Source organism: Carettochelys insculpta, chromosome 1, assembly GCF_033958435.1.
Source record: "Carettochelys insculpta isolate YL-2023 chromosome 1, ASM3395843v1, whole genome shotgun sequence".
Taxonomy (NCBI): Eukaryota; Metazoa; Chordata; order Testudines; family Carettochelyidae; genus Carettochelys; species Carettochelys insculpta.
Window position 1 is genome coordinate 257,876,440 of NC_134137.1, and position 19,959 is coordinate 257,896,398.

General features: G+C 43.7%; 1 protein-coding gene across 3 annotated transcripts; it reads right to left on the reverse strand.

Annotated features, from left to right (window-relative positions):
- Positions 1-4,010: 4,010 nt before the first annotated feature.
- MGST1 (microsomal glutathione S-transferase 1) lies at positions 4,011-18,048 on the reverse strand. Of its 3 annotated transcripts, none has more exons than XM_075005110.1 (4): positions 17,958-18,048; positions 9,408-9,555; positions 7,582-7,676; positions 4,011-4,637 (listed from the first exon to the last, which is right to left on the reverse strand). In XM_075005110.1, exons 2-4 carry the CDS (start codon positions 9,531-9,533, stop codon positions 4,391-4,393), a joined length of 468 nt encoding a protein of 155 aa, XP_074861211.1. In that variant the 5' UTR covers positions 9,534-9,555; positions 17,958-18,048; the 3' UTR covers positions 4,011-4,390. The 3 variants fall into 3 exon arrangements, with proteins under 3 accessions (XP_074861211.1, XP_074861220.1, XP_074861202.1); XM_075005119.1 differs by lacking the exon at positions 17,958-18,048 and adding an exon at positions 17,836-17,859; XM_075005101.1 differs by lacking the exon at positions 17,958-18,048 and adding an exon at positions 17,708-17,776.
- Positions 18,049-19,959: the final 1,911 nt, after the last annotated feature.

The window sequence follows — 19,959 nt, forward strand, 5'->3', positions numbered from 1 at the left end:
GGTAGTCACAGTGGAAAGTGAAAGATTCAGAACTCCCTTCCCTGGCTCCCCTAAGGACTTGAACAAGACATGCTTATTGCCACTATTGCCCTGGAGTGCTTGTGAGCAGCACCAGCCACGGTAGGTATGGCTTGCCAGTGGTGAGGGAAGCGAAGAAGAAACTGCTGTTGCATGAAACTATGACTATAAAGGTATTGGCACTAAGTACTGGCACTATTTTCCTTCTCCCTCTGGTAGGTTGCAAAGATACACAGCTCAGCAGCTGCTAACATCCTAAAGCTGCCCAGCCTACATGCTACTAGTGGTTACTACCCAAGTGATCAGTGACCAATACGGAAAGTTTCCTACTGCAGAGGAAGAAAGAAGACTGCCACCCTAGACGTACTAAAGGAGAGGACTGCAGATACCTTCATGAAGTTCCACTGAGATCTCTCAAGAGATTTCAAAGGACATCTTTGTGTACAAAAGCAACTCACTCCATGTGCCCCTGCACCTGCTTTACAGGGGAATGAAAGCAGGTAATACCTCTACTTTTTTGTTATATCAACATCTCTTCTACTGGGAATAAATTAACGAAAAGTCAATAGCTGTGTCCTAAGTTGAGGGAACCATCACTGCAATAGGCAATGCATTTATGCACTTATTAGAGCTTTTAGCCCCTACCTTGGTCTCATCGGTGCTTGAAGGCTGGGACCAGAGGGACATCTCAAACAGACCTTGGTTCATCGCATAACTGGTCCCCAGCCTTTGCATGTCCTTCATCCTCCTGCAATGTCTCTTCACCCTATCCCCTCTTGTTTATGCCAGGTCCTTGTACCCTCTGAGGATTCTACTGTGGTCTGCCAGGTGGTGGTGGGAATTCCACCCTGTGTAGCATACAGCTCTTGGTAAAGCAGCAAGTCTGCAGCTTGGCATCAGAACAACTGTTGGCCTCCCAGTATGCCTGTTGCAGCTCTTTTGCTTTCATGTGGAACTACTGCTCAGCCCATCACACCCATTCTCCTGCATCCACAGAGCAAACTGCTCATTGACGCTCACTTTTCTATGGCTCTGTTCTAGCTGTGTTGAAAAAGCCCCTTCAACCTGTGCCTGCAGGTAATCTGTGGAGAAGAGTTTCCAGTTTCATGTCTTTCAAGGTCCAGACAATCAGGAAAAGGAATTTCAAAAATTCACAGTGCTTTAAAGGTGAAGGTGTCTTCTGGTCTGCATGACTCCTGGATAGTGGAGTTCACTGTTACAACCACTGTCCCTCACTGTGGGACAGTTGTTGTTGGACTGTTAGAGTATGTCTACACTACAGTTATTCTGGAATAACTTATTTCAGAGTTATTATTCCAAGACAACTTTTTTGGGAGTAACACCTCTACAGTACAGGGAAGCCCCAAAATAAGCAAAACTTATTCTCAAATGGCATGTCCACACACAACAGAGCCTATTTGGGATTAGAGCCCCTGGAAGACTACAAGGTAAGTCCTTCCCAAGAATTTTACATATTACACTGAAAGCCACTTACTGCCTATTACTTTAATCATAATTATTAGAAATGTAAATAACAGAATCTGCTAAGTTTAACAGCATACCTGGGTAGGCATCCCAGCTAAAACAACCATCACTAGTAAGGGACAGACAGCAATATGTATAACTCTGAAATTAAGAAACAGCAATCTGACCAATGACCAGACAGACAAACCATTTTGCCCCAGCTAGGGGAAAGGGAGGATTTACATCAATGGAGAATTCAAGATCCCATCACATTCCAATACCTTCAGTGCAAAGTCACTTTGCAGTGCAGTTTTAATGAAACATGAAATCAAAAAAAAACCAGCAATGAAATATAGCATAAGGCAATTTATGTCCCCTACCTACTGTGACTTAAAGATGTGGGTTTTATCAACTCTTCACTACCTGATAAGTCAGTAGAACAGAAGTTCTATTGCATCCTACCTTCAACAGGGTTAAAATTACCTCACCCAATTACTACATTTGTCACTACAGCATGTGACCTTTTATTCCCCTAAGGATTCATATTGTTTTACTATCACTACAGGGAAAGTGACATAGGCACATCACAGGTCATAAAGCAGAGACCTTTTTCAGAAGTCTACTCAATGTTCTCCAGTTGAGTTGGGCATTGGACTCCATAGGAGTTACTTTGAAACTGATAAAAGTAGTAGTTTTATAGTTTAATCATGACTCCCGAGTGTGTAGATACAGATTTTTGTTCTTTTATGGAGCGTAAGGGAGAGAAAATAATATACTTTTAGTAACCAACTATAAGAAAAATAAAGTATTGTACAGCTATAAGTATCTAGGTTTTTTTCTTTTTTTTTTTTTTTTTTTTAAGCTAAGAAGCACATATTCGGAGCTTTGATGATGATGAGGAAAACAGAAAGGCCTGAAAACTATTTTTTTATGTAAAATGTAAGATTACAGAAATAAAGTTAGTTTCTAAATATTTTTCTTCAGACTGCTTCACCTCTGTACAGGAATTTGATCATGGTTGTGTTAAAGATCACATTCCTTTATATAATATTGTTGCTTTTTTTCCCCCTCCTTGACAAAGTGTAACAAAATGAGACTAAGGGCCTGGAAGCTGTAAGATACACTGCAGCAAGGTAGAGTCCAATTCAGAAGCAAGCTGCAACTCTATCACTTTGCAATGAAAAGCACACAAGATAGGGTGGGGATTTAAGAAAATGTCAGTTGGCTGCAAGAGTCACTCCTGCCTGCCAAGCTATTTAGTCTCTTGGGCACCAGTAATTAACATGCCTCACAGCACTGCAAGCTCACTCATGCGGAAGGAAGCAGCCTCTGGAATAAAGGGGAAACAGAAAGAGTTGTCAGGACACATCCTAGACTGCCCCTCAGCATGGCTCCGCTAGAGGGAAGGAGCTCACATTCTGGGGTAAATCAGCAACAAGATTAACTAATGCAACTATCAAAGAGGCAGTTACATAGTAGGCACCGGCTTCTGATGGTGGAACTTATGCTCATTCTTTCAGACTATGTCTACATGGCACTTGATATTTCAAGATACAAATATATCCCCAAATAGCAACGCTGTGGCTTTTCCCTGTGCTTGTAATAGCACTACTGTTTCCAGCACAGTATTCCAGTTCCTGTACCCCTCATTGTACGAGGGGTAACAGCATTTTGGGAATAGCTGCTTATTCCCAACTCCAGTGCCATTTGGATGGCACCAAGTTTGGAGTAATGAATTTCAAAATAATTTACGCAATCTGCATAAGACGAGTTGCATAATTTTTTCCAAAAACAACTTGCCATGGAGACACAGCCTTTAGGTTAAAAAGTAGTCACTTCTTCAAATCCATCTGAATATGAACCCAGTCACCTTGTTTGAATAAGACATACAAAGAGCAGACGTGAAAGATTCAAGCACTGCTTTGCTATTTTATGAAATGTGTTACATTCACACATTCAAATTAACATCATCAGGAAATTAAAATTTTGCTCTGCCCTTTCAGAGCAAGGCATTCCATTACTGATCTTTTTGAAACACAACACAATATATGATTCAATAGATAGCCAGTTATGTATTCTCTGGAAACACACGTGTGAAATCTGGCTTTGTCTGTCTCTTATATAGATATCACCCATCATCACAAAGACAGCCCCTTCTTAAAATGGCCGCTACACTGGCATAAACCTGGAGTAACTCCAAAAAACTAATTCAAATTTTCACCAGTGTAACAAAACTGAATCTAACCTAGAAATAAAAAACACATATACAATATATTAAATACATTATTAACATCAGAAAATTGATCTGCTGCAGTGTCATTTTCTAATCCCTTGGTGGATTACACAAATACCAGTTTCATCAAAGATTCTTTGCAAGGCCTGGCATTAACTTGCTATTCTTTATTATTAAGGTAAACATTCCTCAAAGAGCTGTATGATTTGAATCTCACTCTGATTCATTGTGACATCCTATTTGCTTGCTGCTATTAGAAGAGTCAAAACAAAAACAGAGAAATTCAAAACACACATATTTTTTTCTTGTCTTTATTGATTTAGGCTTCAGAGACAGCCCAAAAAGAGTGCATCTGTAGAAAATCACTGCACATGCCATCAATACAGCACTGCTGAATGTTCAGCAAATCACAGAGACAACGTTCAAGCTAATGTGTTTGGTTTTTTTTGTCAAGGCAGACTGAATAGGACATGGAAAGGGAATTTTTTTTGCTTTGGGAAAAAAACATTTCAAAACAGGAATGAAGAGCTTCTTTGTTTAAAAATGCAGCCCTGACCACCATGTAAAAGTTGTTAACAAAAATGAGACAATTCATTTAAGAGAGCTGCGTTTGATCTAATGTACTGTTGGAAACTTCCTATGGAATGTTGTGGGGTCTATGAGATTGTGTTCTAGTTAGAGGTACCACACACTTGTCAGCAGCCTGTATGCCATTGAAATGGTAACTGCATACCCTGCTGCCCAAGTCAAAGCTCTGCTGGGCTGAGGGACAGCTGTCAAATATACAATAGTGTGCAAGATTCTTGCCACAACGAAGATCCTGAAGTGCAGCAAGGCTGTGGACACAGCAGGGCCGCTCAGGGTATACAGCAGACCAATGCCAATAAATGGGACAATATTCTCAAGGTCGTTCAGGTGGCATCTGGGGAAAGAAAGTTGTTGTACGATATAACACTTTGCAGAATAAGCACTCGTTTTAAAAAAGGCTTAAAAAGTTTTACTGCATCTTCAAAGCACTGCTAACAATTAAGGACCAGAATAATACACCTTTATCCTTATGTGCATGCATAGTCTCAGTAAAGATAATATGAAAAAAATATTTCTACCACTGCATGTCGCTTAATTCCTTTCTTCTCCACCTCAGCTTTTATTTTATAATGGTTTAACTCCTAAAGCACACTCGAGATATAATTTATCAGAAAAGCAGTTATAAAAATTAAAACTGTACTGGACACAGTGTCTAATGGTTTCTTTGGAAAGTACTCTAACATGAATTATTTCAGCTATACTTGATAGGCTGCAGCATTGCTTTCATGATTAGACTTTCAAACTTTAATGCACATGTAGTTTTACTCCTTCCAATCAAAGTGCCTAAAGTTCAGCCATCTTGGAGGACATTCTTTTTTGAATAATCTCACCTAATGGGCGTCGTATTTGTTCTTCTGGTTATTTCTTCTCCGTTTGTAGGACACACCATTTTCAGCTACTGTTTTGATACCATAAATTATTAGAAATGGCCCCAAACCGGAACCCCTAATCTGAAACCACTCTTCCAAACCTGCCCCTAGAACCCTTCCTCTCTTTCCCCAGTTTTGGGAAAATTTAGTTCAAGCAAGAGCTTTGCTGTTGGCACTATCACTACTTATTTTAGATTTCCCTGCTAACAGATAAAGAACTCTTTCTGCTTTTATGCTAAAAAGCAATGCAAACACTCAAATATGCATTAAAATGTAGAAATGTCATTAGCCCTCTTCTTATACTAATACATCTAACTAAAACTAAATCAAGCTTGGAATATGCTTTCTTCAGCAAAGTTGTCAACATTTTTAAAAGAGAAAACCCATAATAACTATCTACTGAGAGCACATAACATTAACCACTATTGCAAAGTGAATGTGTGTTGCAATGTTAATTGTGTAAATTGAACTGGGCGGAGTTAACTGTTCTGTGGAAGGGTCAACCCTGGGATCAGTTGCCCGCCCATAACCACCCTGAGGCAATGGTGGGAATTAGGGGCAGGGTGGGGGGAGACAAACAAAAGAAACAACAACAAAAACAAAAAAGAGGAACACATTTGCTGGCTCATCCTGGGTGCTAAAGGCCTAGTTATGTCTATGGCTTTGGAGAAGGAGAGTTTAAAACACAATCTTAATAATGATTTGTGTGTGTAATTCTAGTAGGCTGTATCTGATACTTTGGGATTGCGAGGCCTTTCTAAAATAATCAACAAGATTTTCAGTAATTCTCATCATATCTGAGTTGAGTGGCTGGGTGGAAGCTCAAGGCTGTTTTGCTTTAAGGGAACTCAGTTTTTGCTTCTGTGTAACCAGGAACGAACTGCAGAAGGTGTTTTGTGCTGGTTTGGTAAATCTTGTATTGGAATAACCACTAGCTTTGGACAGTGGCTGCTCCATTTTTTCAGTTTGCTCTAACTGAATAATCTCCATTTAGCCTCCCTGGGATCCTGGTCACAAGTGGAAATTGCTAATACTGAGATAAGAATCTGCTGCACTTAAATCTAGGTTAGCAAGGATGCATTGGATTCCTAGCAATGGCTCCAATGTGTCTTGCTGCTTATGCTAATGGAGTTTTTTATCTGTCACGGATATTTCACAGCTTATTCTCACAGTTGGGCAACAAAGATATAACTTCATATTACATTAAAGGAAGGAGTCATGGGCCATGTTCATCAGCAGTTTTTATATTTTAAAAATCTTTCACTTTATATTTTTTACTATATCACATAAGCCACAAGTCTTCTTCAAAGCCCAATAAAATAAACATTTTTCAAAGGGTTTGCAGGTGTGTGGAGGGAGGGTGGGTAAGCAATGATTTGTCAAAAAGTATCTGTGAATAACATTTTTGTGAGAGCACAGAGGAATGTCACCACAAGTTAAATACAAGAAAAAAAAATCAGTGCCCAGAAAAGACTCGTGGAAAAACTGAAATGCTCTCAAATTCTAATCCAACTTTAAGTAGCACACATTACTATATTAGTAACAGCGAGAAAGCCGTGCTAGTCTATATGCTGTCAAAACAAAAAAGCAGTAAAGTAGCACTTTAAAGACTAACAAAATAATTTTACTAGGTGAGCTTCGTGGGACAGATCCACTTCAATACTGAGTCTGTTCCGGTATGGCTATGGTCTGAAGAAGTGGGTCTGTCCCACAAAAGCTCACCTAATAAAATTATTTTGTTAGCCTTTAAAGTGCTACTTTACTGCTTTTTTGTTTTGACATTACTATATATATTTTTTTAAACAGATTACAGGCTCCACCATCCTGCATAATCAGTGCAATGGTAGGTAACATATGTATTCCATTATGCAAAGAAAAAAGCCTCAACTCCCACTCAGGACAACATCTCACTCCACTGGGCTCCATGAGAATATTTTTAATTCCCTGGGTTTAAAAGGTAACACACTTATTCCTCTTCTCCACAATTTCCTTTGCATTATGGGAAAGGAATTAGTGATCACAGCTGTTGTATGCAAGTTGCACAAGAAGCTTATTCATACTATGTGTAACACACTAAAGTTCAGTCCAGCTTTTAAACTTAATTTATAATCTCCTCCTCACCCCCTTGTGATCATCATACGTACACACACACAATTTAGATATTGTTTAGGATCAGACTTTTATCCACAGTCAAGCCCTTGTGCACCCAGGTAGCTAATTAATCTTATGTACTTATGTATTTAACACATATGCTGATCAGATTGTGTTCGTTTACATGCTTACTCCATTCAGTCGCCACATAAACCAAAAAATTCACGTGGCATCTGTAGAGAAGGGACTGTAACTGACTCTCTAAAACAGCTTTATTCTGCTACCCAAGAATCATTCTGATAACTTCCACAATATTACCTGCGCACACGTTCAACATCTTCGTCAGTCCGCAGGTACTTCTTAGCATTTTCACCTTTGCCAAACTTGGCCGTATCTTCTGGGTTACAGAATGCCTGTTCAAACACACACACCAACCAAATGCATGAGAAGCAATGCAGCTCCTGTGAGAATCTTCCGGCAGCTTGGGATATAAGGTGTTCTCTCAAAGAAAAGGTCCTGGTAATCCCAACTGATGTTACAAACATGTCCCAAAGCCTTGTAAAATGCCAAAGCTAAAAAATCCAGCGTACTCTATGTAACAGTTTTTATACTGGTACAGTAAACTCTTTCACACCTGGCATTCTATCATCCTGAATTCTCTAATACCCGTCATTTAAACCATAAGTAAATTTTAGTTATGTTTTCCATAAGTACAGTGTACTGAAAGTAAATACAAATAAATACAGTAAATATAGTAAGTTTACAGTGTACAACACTACTGTTGTTGGCAAATAAAGTATTCTGCATACATTTGTTTGTTTGTTTAACAGCTAATTTTGTTTTGCTTTAGTGTTATGCACTGTAGGTATACCTCTCTATTATCCAGAATATTTGAGTATCGGACAACCTCCAGGTCCCGGGGCTGCCAGATACGAAAGAGATTACTGTATAAAAATGTGAACGAGTGGTGAGATTTTTTCCCCCCGTATAGTTAGAATGCTACATGCCCTAGCGTAAAAACAGATGTACTGATAAAAGAGGGCTCTTATACCAGTACAGCCTATTCCCATACTTATATGGGAATAGTCATATTGGAATAAAAGTGCTTTACAACTATATAAATGTATCCACATTATCACTGTATCACTCTATACCCTGGTAACCCAAGCGATACCGTATGCACATGTGGACAAGGCCTCAGTTACAATGAGGGCAGGAAGAGAGCAGAAGCAGACCGGGGCCTGGTCTATACTAGACAGGTAAGTTGACTGTAGATATGCAGTTCTAGCTATGGCAACTGTGTAACTAGAACCAACTTATCTGAAATCGACTCACCTGGCTATCTTCGCAGAAGGAGGTCAATGGGAGAAAATCTCCCGTCAAGCTCCCTTATTCCCCGTGAGACTGAACAGTACACTGATTGACTGTTGACCCTGATAGTTCGATTTTGTACATCCCTACCACATGTGCAAAAATCACACTCGGGAAGATCGACCCGAAGCAGGTTAATCTTCCAGGTAACGTAGGCTTACCCTTAAGCTCCACCTGGCCATGACAGAAGTGGCTTGGGAAGAGGAAATGGCAGTATAATTGCTGCCTGTTTGCTTGCCTTCTTTGCTCGGATTCCCATGGGGCAGTTTCTTTCCTCCCCTCTGCCTTTGACTAGTTGGGGGGCTACTACCTTTCCTCTCAGGTAGTTATATAGTTTTTGGCACTTCCAGACTGAACAGTGCAACACACACAGCTTGAACATGTGTATATCCTCCCCACCCACCTCCAATTATTATTTGGATAGCTCGACACAATCGCAATTTATCTACTGTATAAAGCAGTTGCTTGAGAGGCCATGTGTTACAGGCAACAAGAGTTAATCCCTCAGTGAGAAAGGCCTTTGATATAAAAGAATGGAATAGTTTCATGCTCAAATGTGTCTGTGAAAGAGGTTGCCTTGTAATTAAAGTGGAAAGCATTCTCCATTCACGACGTCACACAAAGCACCACAACACAAAGGAAGGTAGCTGAATATTATTAGAATAAAAATAAAAGTCTATTTAAAGCAGAAAAGAGAAGGAATACTTTTGATACTTTTGTATTTGAATGTGAATCTCAATTGATTCTGCCACATTAAATACCTGGTTACTCACCTTTCTTGTCATTCTGACATATGCTGTTATAATGCTCAATAGCATCATTTTTAAAAGGACAATGGTTGTGTAGGTAGCAAAAGCTAGGAAGACCTCACTGTCAATTAGCTGGGCAAGTTTAGCCATTCCTGTGGATCTCACTGAAGACCTACAAGAGAAAATTTAGGCCAAGAGTATAACAAAGTTTGACCAGAACAGCTTTCCTTAGCAATGCTGCAGCAATGCCAGAATTAAGGCTAAAACTTAATGCCTCTATGCCAAATCTTCACTAAGTTGTAATGCTAAAAAGTCCTTTTTGTGCCCTATAGCTTTCCTTGTCAAGGAATTTTCTGAGTCACAAAAACCTACAGCCAAAACAGTTAATAAAACAACTACACAAAGAAAAACAATTATAGAACATAATACTCCTTCAGTCAGGCATCAGCACTGTAAATACAGTTGAGACTTTCACATGGACATGAAGTTAGAAGACATCTTTAATATCTTTCCCTGACAAGTTCAGTGGGTGTAATGAGACAGTCCTAAGCTTATCTTTCCACTTACCATCACATAATGGACTTTTACCACAACCAGTGGTATGAATAAAGTTGCATGCTCAGGATACAAACCAGCTTAGAACATGGGTTATCAAAAGTCTCCATCAGACTTTCAGTGAAAAAGGCAGGAGAAGAAAGGTATCTAAGATTTGTTTTCATTGAAAACAAACCTTAGAGAGACTTGTGTCTACGTCGATTGGAGGCTTCCAAAGAAAACTCAGATGAACTGTAAGAAGTTGTGCTGGGGATTCAGTAGGTGGTACTTGAGTCAGACCAACATAAATAGCTCAACATAGCATCACAGGCCACTGTAACGGCAGATAGGGACTAAAGCACTCTTTCACAGAAGTTACCTGGTATTAAGTGTAACAACTTCTTGTCAGGGATTCCATGTTATTTTGTTTATATAGATTTTAAGAATAAAGGTGGTGAGCCAACTGTCCCAGACAAAAATCAGAATTTGGCTAATTAAAATTATACATTATCTGACAGAATATTTGACAGACTTGTCCACTCTTTTTGTTTTGTTCACATTTGTTTGTTTCTAGAAATAAGTCAAAATATGATGGTTAGCCTCTGAAAGGTCTCCATAGTTAACCCCCCGATACAACAAGTTCGAGTAATCTAGGCTGGAGCACAGAAATGCATGGATCGCTGTGGCCAGGTCACAGTCTGGGAGAAAGGGGTTATATGTTACTGTCTTTTGCCTGGCTAGATGAGAGTAACTTTTATTGCATAATATTTCTGATGTGAGTTCCTAAATTCAAAATATGCTTCCCAAAACCACTCATTTACAACTTGTTCTTTCCATAAATATCCACAGAAATGTAAGAATGGCTGTACAGGGTAAAACCAGTGAGGAGACCAGGACAATTATTGAGTGACCCATTGTTCTTTGTCCCCTCACAGCCTCTGGTGGTCAGAGGTATAGGAGTATCTACAGCATAGGACTGTATCTCTGACCATCTTGGTTAGTGGTCATCTATCCTCCATGAACTTATCTAAGCCTGGTTATGCTTCAGGTCTTCACAACACCCTGGCAATGAATTCCACAGACTGGCAATGCACTGCGTGAAGCAGTACTTCCTTATATTTCAGAACTGCTGTCTACGAATTCCACTGGGTGACTCTGGTTCTTGTGTTATGTGAAGGGGTAACTAACACTTCCCTGTTTGCTTTTTCCACATCATTCGTAATTGTGCAGACTTCTGTCGTAACCCATCGCTTTTCTAAGGTGAACAGTCCACATTTTTTTACTCTCTCCTCATACATAAGCTGTTCCATACCGATAACTATTCTTATTGCCATTCTCTGTACCTTTTCTGTTTCTAATGTATCTTTTTTGGTATGGGGCAACCAGAACAATGTACAGTATTCAAGGTGTGGGTGTATCATAGCTATACAGACAGCAGCATTAGCATATTATTGGTCTTATTGTTCATCCTTTTCCTTTCAGATCCTAAAATTCTGTTTGCAGCGTTGTTCTGGCCACATAGGTCCCAGGATATTCGGGAAACAAGGTGGGTGAGATCACTTATTAGACCAAGTGCTATTGGTGAAAGAGACAAGCTTCGAGGCTACACAGCACTCTTCAGGTCTCAGCATTCTGTAGCATGTCTGACTATGACTGCACAGTGAGCAGATATTTCACTCAACTTGCTTGCTAGTGTATTCATTACATAACAAAAACTAAAAGGAACATGAACACAAGAAAACAAAGCCTACAGGATGCAAAGAGTGGAAATAACAGTCTTCAAGTATGTGAAAAGTCACTAAGAGGACCGGGATCAACTGCTCTCCCTGTCCACTGAAAGCAGGACAAAAAGTAATCAGCTTAGTTTGCAACTAGAAAAATTGGGTTAAACAGGAAAATACTATAAAGGTTAGTGAAGTACAAGGACAGATTAATCAAAGGGGTTGTGAAATCGCCATACTGGAGACTTTTAGGAAAAGGTTAGACAAACTCTTGTCAGGAAGGGTCTATATATATTTAATCCTGCCTCTGATGTGTGGAATGAACTAGATGACCTCAGCAGATTCCTTCCCGCTGTAAATTTCTCTGATTCTATTTACGAACTAAAAAAAGAGCACTACACCACTTGACCCAACAAAAAGAGAACTTCAGCTCTTCTCTACATATTGCAAAGGAGCAGGGTGCTAAGCCATTTCCCTCCACTCTGCTTTGTTGGTGCTCTTTGAAGTGGATAGTTGAATACATATACTAAAAATACTTATACATATGAATTAACATTTACACTATAAAGTATTCGTGTTTTATTAATTGTCTTGTGAGGTAGCACAGCACGATTTCTCAGCTCCCCTCCCATTGGCTGGGAGCAGAGGCGGCGCAGGAAGCCCTCTCTCCCCACAGTGCAGAGAGCCACATTTAACAGACTGTGGGATGGGGTGGCTGGCAGGCAATGAAGCCTGTCCGAGAGTGCTACTGGCCAGGAACTGGTTAGGTAAGCACCTCCCAGCCACAGGCTGCTTCTGACACTGCAACCAAACTCCCTCCCAGATCCTGCATCTCCTCCCATACCCTTCCCCCAGGCCAGAATCCTCTCCAGCACCCATACTCCCTGCAGGACCCCGCACCCTGACCCCCTACCCCAGGTCACTATTCGAACCCTCTGCACCCCCGCCCCTCCATCCAAGGTCACAGCTTCCTCTCAGACCCTGCATCTCAACCCCAAGCCAGGATCTTCTCTTGTACCCACACCCCCTCCCTGACCCTGCACCTCAATCCCCTGCCTCAGGTCACAACCCGCTCCTTCAACCAAACTCCCTCTTATACCCCACACACTATCCTACATCCCAGTTCCCTACCGCAAGCTCCTGTCCGCACCCACCTTCATCCCAGAACTCACACTTCCTCCATAGGAAAGTGAGGCCCTTGCCCACCCCTGGCCTCGAGTCTTCAAATGAGATCAGTGCCCCACTGTCCTAGATGCTGCACAAGTAACAGACTGCTCAAAAACCAACTCGAAGACTCATTTTGCTTGAGGTATTTTGTTCATTAGTCAAAAGAGCAAGCCCCAGGTGGTTTACAACTCTGTGAAGGCTCTTGACAGACCCATACAGCCCCCCCAAAAAAATAAGAAAACAATAATTTGTGTGGCAAAGTCATCACTTGAAAATGAGAAACTGTAAATCTGTGATTGCCCAGGCAGCCATAATTCTGACCCTTGTTCAGGGGTCCTTTGGGGAAAAAAAAAAAAAGATCTGATCATGTAATTCAAGACTTTACCAAAATACACACACAAGGGAGATTAATTAAGGCTGCATGTGGCAACCTTAAGTCTGGTGTCGCTCTCTTTTTTTTTTTTTTAAAAATGTTTGACTTTGCTATTATACTTTTCACAGAGTTATTCTGTAGGTGATTTCCCAAGGTTGATCTTTCCTTTTATAAGAAAAGAGAAAAACAGGTTCTATCATGCACTGGCCTGAACATTCAGTATTGCATCACATACACAGCTTCTCCTTGGACAACGAGACTGCATCAGCTGGAGGCTGAAGGTGGCTGTTATCCTTAGTTTTGTGGGGCATGAACAGCTGTGTCCAAAGGATAGACGGAGAGCAGAGGACCCAGGGCAGCCAGTGTCTCTGTCAATCCATTGCCTCACACATTCACTCAGTCGTGGTGGGACTTCTTTACCATTGGAGGCTCCTAGACTGGGATACAGATCACCAAGTGCTAGGTCTAGGCATGAAGGAGCCAAGCCAATTCCATCTCCCTTTGCCCAACACATCATTACAGCAGCTCTCAGATGTGCCTTGTACAATGTGGCTGACTCCTAAGGAAAAAAAAAAATCACTTGTGGGACACACACCGCCCTGTGAAAAGAAGTGAGGTGCAAAGGCTCAGGGCTTCCCCTAGGCTCCAGCATGGGACAAAAAGTGATGGATTCAGGACGTGGAAGGGAGCTCCAAGGTGAGGCAGTGTGGGAGGGGCTGAGGCTCTGGGGTTGCAGGCTCCGGGATGGAGCCAAGAGGTTTGGAGTGCAGGCTCACAACAGGTGTTTTGAGGTGGACGTGTAGAGTCTAGGTGGGAGTTAGGGTGCTGGAGTGGGCTCAAGGCTGAGGCAGCAGGTAGGGGTGCAGGCTCTGGGAGTGAGTTTGAGTTAGGGATATTAATGGTTAAATGATAAGCCTCACCCTAAATGGACTAGGCTTTCTGTTATGGTTAACCACTGGGGGGTGGGGGCTGGAGTAGCCCCCCTGCCCTCTGCAGGCAGGGGGGCTGTTCCAGTCCCACAGGGCCTGCTGAGGGCAAGAGACAACCCAGCCTGGCCAGAACAGGCCTCTCCCCCTCCCCAGCTGCTTCCCGACCCCCATTTAATCAGTTAACCAGTTAAACAATGTTTAACCAGTTAACTAGTTAAACAGGATTTTATATCCCTAGTTTGGGTGCTGGAGTGGGCTATGGGCTGGGGCAGAGGGTTGAGACATGGAACAGGGCTGGGGAGGAAGACAGTGTCAGAGGCTGAGGGATTGGACTCCAGGAGGAAGTCAGGATGCCGAAGGCCGTTCAGGGCTGGGTTGGGGCATGGGAGGGATGCACGGTGACTCTCTGTCAGCGGCGCGCTCTGCCTGCTCTGGCCCCCGTGCTGCTCCTGGAAGTGGCCAACACATCCCTGCAGCCCATGGTGGCTGTGCACATTGCCCTGACTTGCAGGCTCTACCTCGCCAATGGGAGCAGTGGGGGTAAGGACAGTACACAGACACTCTCCAGTCACCATCAGCCAGTGCTCGCAGCTCCAGGTCACAGCTGGCGAGGTGGTGGGGAGACTCAGGACCTCCAGCTCACAGGGTGCACACTTGCTGTGGGCTGACCAAACTTAACCAGGGGGCCAGATCCAACCCATGGGCAGAGGTTCCCCAGTCCTGTTTTAACCATTTGTCTCTCACTAAAGATTAACAGTTATCTATCATGAGACCACAAAAACAAAATGGGCACTTTTGCAGCCTGAGAGTTCACCTGCTAAATATCCAAGGCCTCTCGCTCTCAAGAGCAGTACAAAAAGCTTGTCAAAGAAAAGGTTACAACAGTCCCAAATTTAGGAGTCATAACCAATTCACACTATAACCTCATATTCACCGTTATGCCCAACTATGAAAACTGATCTCAGAAGCTCCAACCTCCTATTCAGGTTAGGCATGTGTGGGACTACACAGGGGAGGAAAGAGGAATGCTCAGGCATTAAAATCCCTGGTTTTGCAAAAGGCGGTTTGTAGCTTCAATATGTGTTATCAAGCCAAGGTATACACTGTAGAGGAGCTTAGGGTTTACATTATAACCTGCTAACTTGCAGTAAAGCTCCAACTGCCTTGTTTCTGCTAGGATTTCAACACCCTTTCTCCTTAGTGTGGGCATAACCTTAGGCACAAGTGGGAAAGCCCTCAGCCTCATGACTGCCTCTGAGGCAGAGACAGGGCTTGCCAACACTGGGGCCAATCCAGGGTCACTGGCAGTGGGGCCTGCAGCAGAGGGCTGCTGTGGGCAGCATCCAGGCCAGGGCTGGAATCGAGGAGGAGGTGGGCTGGAGGCTGGTAGCAGGGAACCTGCCCTCATACAGCAAATCCCCTCGTTCGGGACCGGTCAGGTCCTGAGGGTGCCTGAGCTGGAAGGTCCAACCTGTACAGGCAGAATCAACGCTCCAGCAATTGATGTACCAGGATTCATTTAGCATGTGTAGTGAACGTGCACCAAATTGACCAGTGACTGCTCTGCAGTTGTCTCCAGTATTCCACCCCAACCAAGAAAAGAAAATTGATGGGAGAGTATTTTCCACTGTGTGGTACAGAAACTGAAGCTATAGTATTTATGTAGCTGGAGTTGCATAACTTAGGTCAGCTTACTGCAGTAGCGTAGATGTAGTACGCACAATAGCTACATCAGCTAAGCCCTATGTCTCTTTGTCAGTGTAGTAGGACACAAAGCCAACACGTGGGTTTTTTACCTAACTTAGTCGAAAAACCAATGTCAGATGCAATATCTACATGGCCTCAGCACCTCAAGAGCAGTCACTCACGATTTCCAGCTCATAAACATCGATAATGATTTTTTAATTTCCTACAGCCCCCAGTTCCTCCTGTCACCTATTTTGAGTCTCAATCTTTTTTCATTTGGTGGACATTCAGAAAGTTCTTTGCATACCTCACCAAATTTACCATCTGTCTAAAGAAGTCCACAATTCTAACACAATACTGCTGACATGTTCTCTTTTCTCCAATGGTTTGTGCGCCCAAAGCCATGACTCTGCAATTTCATACTAATGAAATCTTATCAGCCTTTTGCTTGCATTACCTTTGTACACAATGTGCACGCAGACAGATCACTTTACTCACATTCATGCGGACTTGGCAGAATTTTTTCAAGTTACACAATTCATTCATGACAAATAACGTTGAGAATTATTTCCTTAATTTGCATCTTGACACATTCCAAGCACCTAAAACTAGCTACAACTACCTTTAAAAAAAACAAGCAGTCCTATAGCACCTTAAAGACTAACAAATTAACTTATCAGGTAGTGAGGTTTTGTTGGTAAGACCCACTTTTTCAGTCCTTAAGGTGCACCAGGACTGCTTGTTATTTGTGAAGTTACAGACCAACACCGCTACCCCTTTGAATGCAGCGCCTCATTAGCATAATAGCCACACACGTTTCAAAAGTGCTGCTTTCAAAACACACACCGCCAGTGTAGACGAGGGGGGGCTTTCGAAAGGACCCCCTGACTTCAAAATCCCTTCTTCCCAAAACCAACTGGTAGGAAGGGGCTTCTGAAGTCCAGGGGATCCTTTTGAAAGGACCCCACATGCACGGGCATCGTGTGATTCAAAAGCAGCACTTTCAAAACGTGCGCAGCCACCATTATGCTAATGAGACACTGCATATGCTTGGTGGCTCATGAGCATCCCACTTTTGAAAGGGGGGTGCTAGTGTAGCCAGACTCTGAGACTATTTACTTTTAAAAAGTTAGCGAGAGGGCAAATAGATGAGGGAACATCTTTTATTGAACCAATTTCTCTTACAGGAAAGGACAACAAGCTCCCCAGTTGCATGGCATGCCTCCTCAATTCAACCTTTTACATGTACTTACAACTAACTTTCTAAGTTGGAGGCCTGTGGGTAATAGCTCCTCAGTAGAGGATTTTCTCTTCCAAACAGTTTAACCCAGTTGGAGCCCTGTTTAGTTCAGAACTGACTATTTGGAAGGGACCTGCGGCTGCCAGATTTACCCCGGCCAGCCGTGGGCTTTAAAAACGTAGAAGCAAAAGTCCCACCCCTGCAGGCACCTAGAGGCCAGAGCCCTTTTGCCCAGGTAAAGGGGTGAGGAATTCCCACGCTCCTAGGTGCCCCTTCAGTTCTGTGGGGAAGGTGCACAGGAGATAAAGCCCTGACTGAAACGTGCCAGAACCCCAGGGCTCCTCACGCGCCCGCTATGCAGGAGGCGGAGACGGTGGGGCGAAGCAGGCCCCGTTCACTCATGGCGGCTCCCTTTTCCAGCCGCGGGCCAAGAGCCCGAGCTCCGAGCTCTCTGGCAGCGGGGCCGGGGGGAAGGGACCCCAGCCGGCCCCCCTGCGCCCAAGCACGAAGCGGAGCTGAACTTTGCGCCCGGGGCCCAGCGCTGCTCCTCAGGCTGCAGTGCAGAGCCTGCGCGGTGCTGGGCCGCGGGGAGCCTCGTAACCCGCCGCAATGCAGGCCACCCCGCAAGCTACCCGGCCTCGGCCTCGGCCTCGGCCTGGGCTCCCCGAACCCACCTGGCTTCCGAGCGGCGAGGCAGGCGAAGGGTCACACTCTCGCGCTGACTCCGCGCTCGCAGCTGCCTAGCCCGGCCCGCCCACTTCCCCTCCCCCGCTGCGCTAGGCCTCCCATCTTGGCGTGTTACCTTCGCTCCACTTTCCTCCAGCTGCTGCCTACTTTCCTGGCTGGGCTCCTCCCTCCTGTCCCCCAATCTGCTCGGTTCTTTCCCGCCACTCGGGCTCGCACCTTCTTCCCCCTTCCACTCACCTTCACTAGAGGCTGCCCTTTGTCACAGGGGTGAGCAAACTGTGTGTGAGGCTCCACTATTCCTCCCGGCAATTACTTGAGCAGCTCCTCCCCTCCTCGCCCCAATCTAATATGATCTAAACCGACGGGAATGTTGGTTATGGTCACATTAAAAATAACCTTATTTCTTCGTGTGTAAGCAACTAAGCCTGTAGAATGGAAACGCTTCATTAATGGGTGTACACATGTGACTACACATACATAAAAGCAGTAACATGTTTTAATATTTTAATGAGATGGATGAGCCTGAGACAGGCATGTATCTCACAGCGCTGCCAGGGACCCTCAGGAGGTCATTGAGTCCAGTCCCCAGCCATCTTAGCAGGACCAAGCACCATCCTCCCCCCCCCCTTTCTGTATTTTTGCTCAGATCCCTAAATGGCCCCCTCCAGGACTGAGCTCACAACCCTGGGTTTAGCAGGCCGAGACCCAGAAGCCAATTGTGCTGAATGGCCTGATGAAATTTCATGCCCCTGGAGTGGGTACATCTGCACTGTATGCACCCCTCCTCTATTACACTCCCTTTTTTGGGGGGTCTGAGGAGCCCAAGTCCCTGGGTGTGTTGCAAGCAATCAAGAGGCAGGGTTTGATACTTTAAAAACAGTGCCAGGGTTTCAAGGTTAGGAAGGAATCTTGATGACATTTGGCTGATAACAAACACCCAATGAGGGATGGTGCATGCTAGCAGCATTTTGAGGTTCTCCTTGCCTTTTAACAGGATTTGGGAATGTTTCCATTATAATTGGATTACATGTCCATGCCATGTGGTAAAACCCTTAATCCCACCAGTGAGCAGGTGCTTACACAAGTGTGATCACACCTGCTGGTGACTTCTCTGTGGCACGAATAAGAGGTTCACAATTAGTTTCCTGGGAGGTACAGATGAACACCCCTGGATTCTGGGGGATTGTTGAAACCAGAAAGAAAACACATGTCCTGTGGGCCCATCTCCATTACAAATACTCACTGGATATTAATTACAAAAGACTGAGCCATGGGAGAGCCTAAGTAAGTGATTAATTAAGGGGTCTTCAGAAGCCATTCAGCTGAGCCAGGAGCCATATGAACTAGTCTGGAGTGAAATGCCATGGAGAAGGATGAAGAGAGAAAACAGACAGGTATCTAAGGTTCTGATCAGCTATGCCTGTCTAAGGCTGGGTCTACACAGACCTGGGGTTCTGGAAGCTTCATGGAAACTAGCTGTATAGCAATTGCAAATGGCTGCTCATTAGCATAATTGTGCAGCTAATTAGCATAAGCAGCATGAGATCTCCCTGCTGCCAGCAGTAAACAAGCACAAGGGGCTGGCGACAGAGCGGGGGGGTTTGCCAGCTGAAGCATGCCTACACAGCCTGTTTTCTGCTGGCAGGGAGATCTCACGTGGCTATGCTAATTAGCTGTTCAATTATGCTAATGAGCAGCCATTTACAATCACAAGACTGCTCATTTCTGTGAAGCTGCCGACACTATAGTTCCATGTAGAGTAGACCCAGCTTAAGGGACCAAAGAGATATATCTCCCCTCTGCTTGTGAGCCTGAGTCACAAACCAGCCTAACCAACATCAGTCAGTTAACTAACTCATGCCCTAGCACCCAATAAATATTCCTTCTCTTTTTTCCATCCTCATGCAGAATAAATCTTATGTGCACCAGAGCATGTGTACCAACAAAAGACAAATATGCTGCGTACTGTGGGTGCTTTGCTAATCAGTTAAGTGGCATTTGAATCTCTCCTGGGTAGCCACCAAATGCTCAGCTTCTAGAAAATGCTGCAGCCAACCCTACCGTCCCCCATATCTTCCTCTGCCTCCTGCTCTCACACTCACCCTATATTTCCCCAAGTCTGGCTGTCTTTTGTGGGAATGGTGGGCTGTGAGGGCTAGATTAAGCTCTTTGTAGGCCTACTCACTATCATAATTGTAAGGCCTCCAATTAGACTACATAGATGTATGTGAAAGGGAGA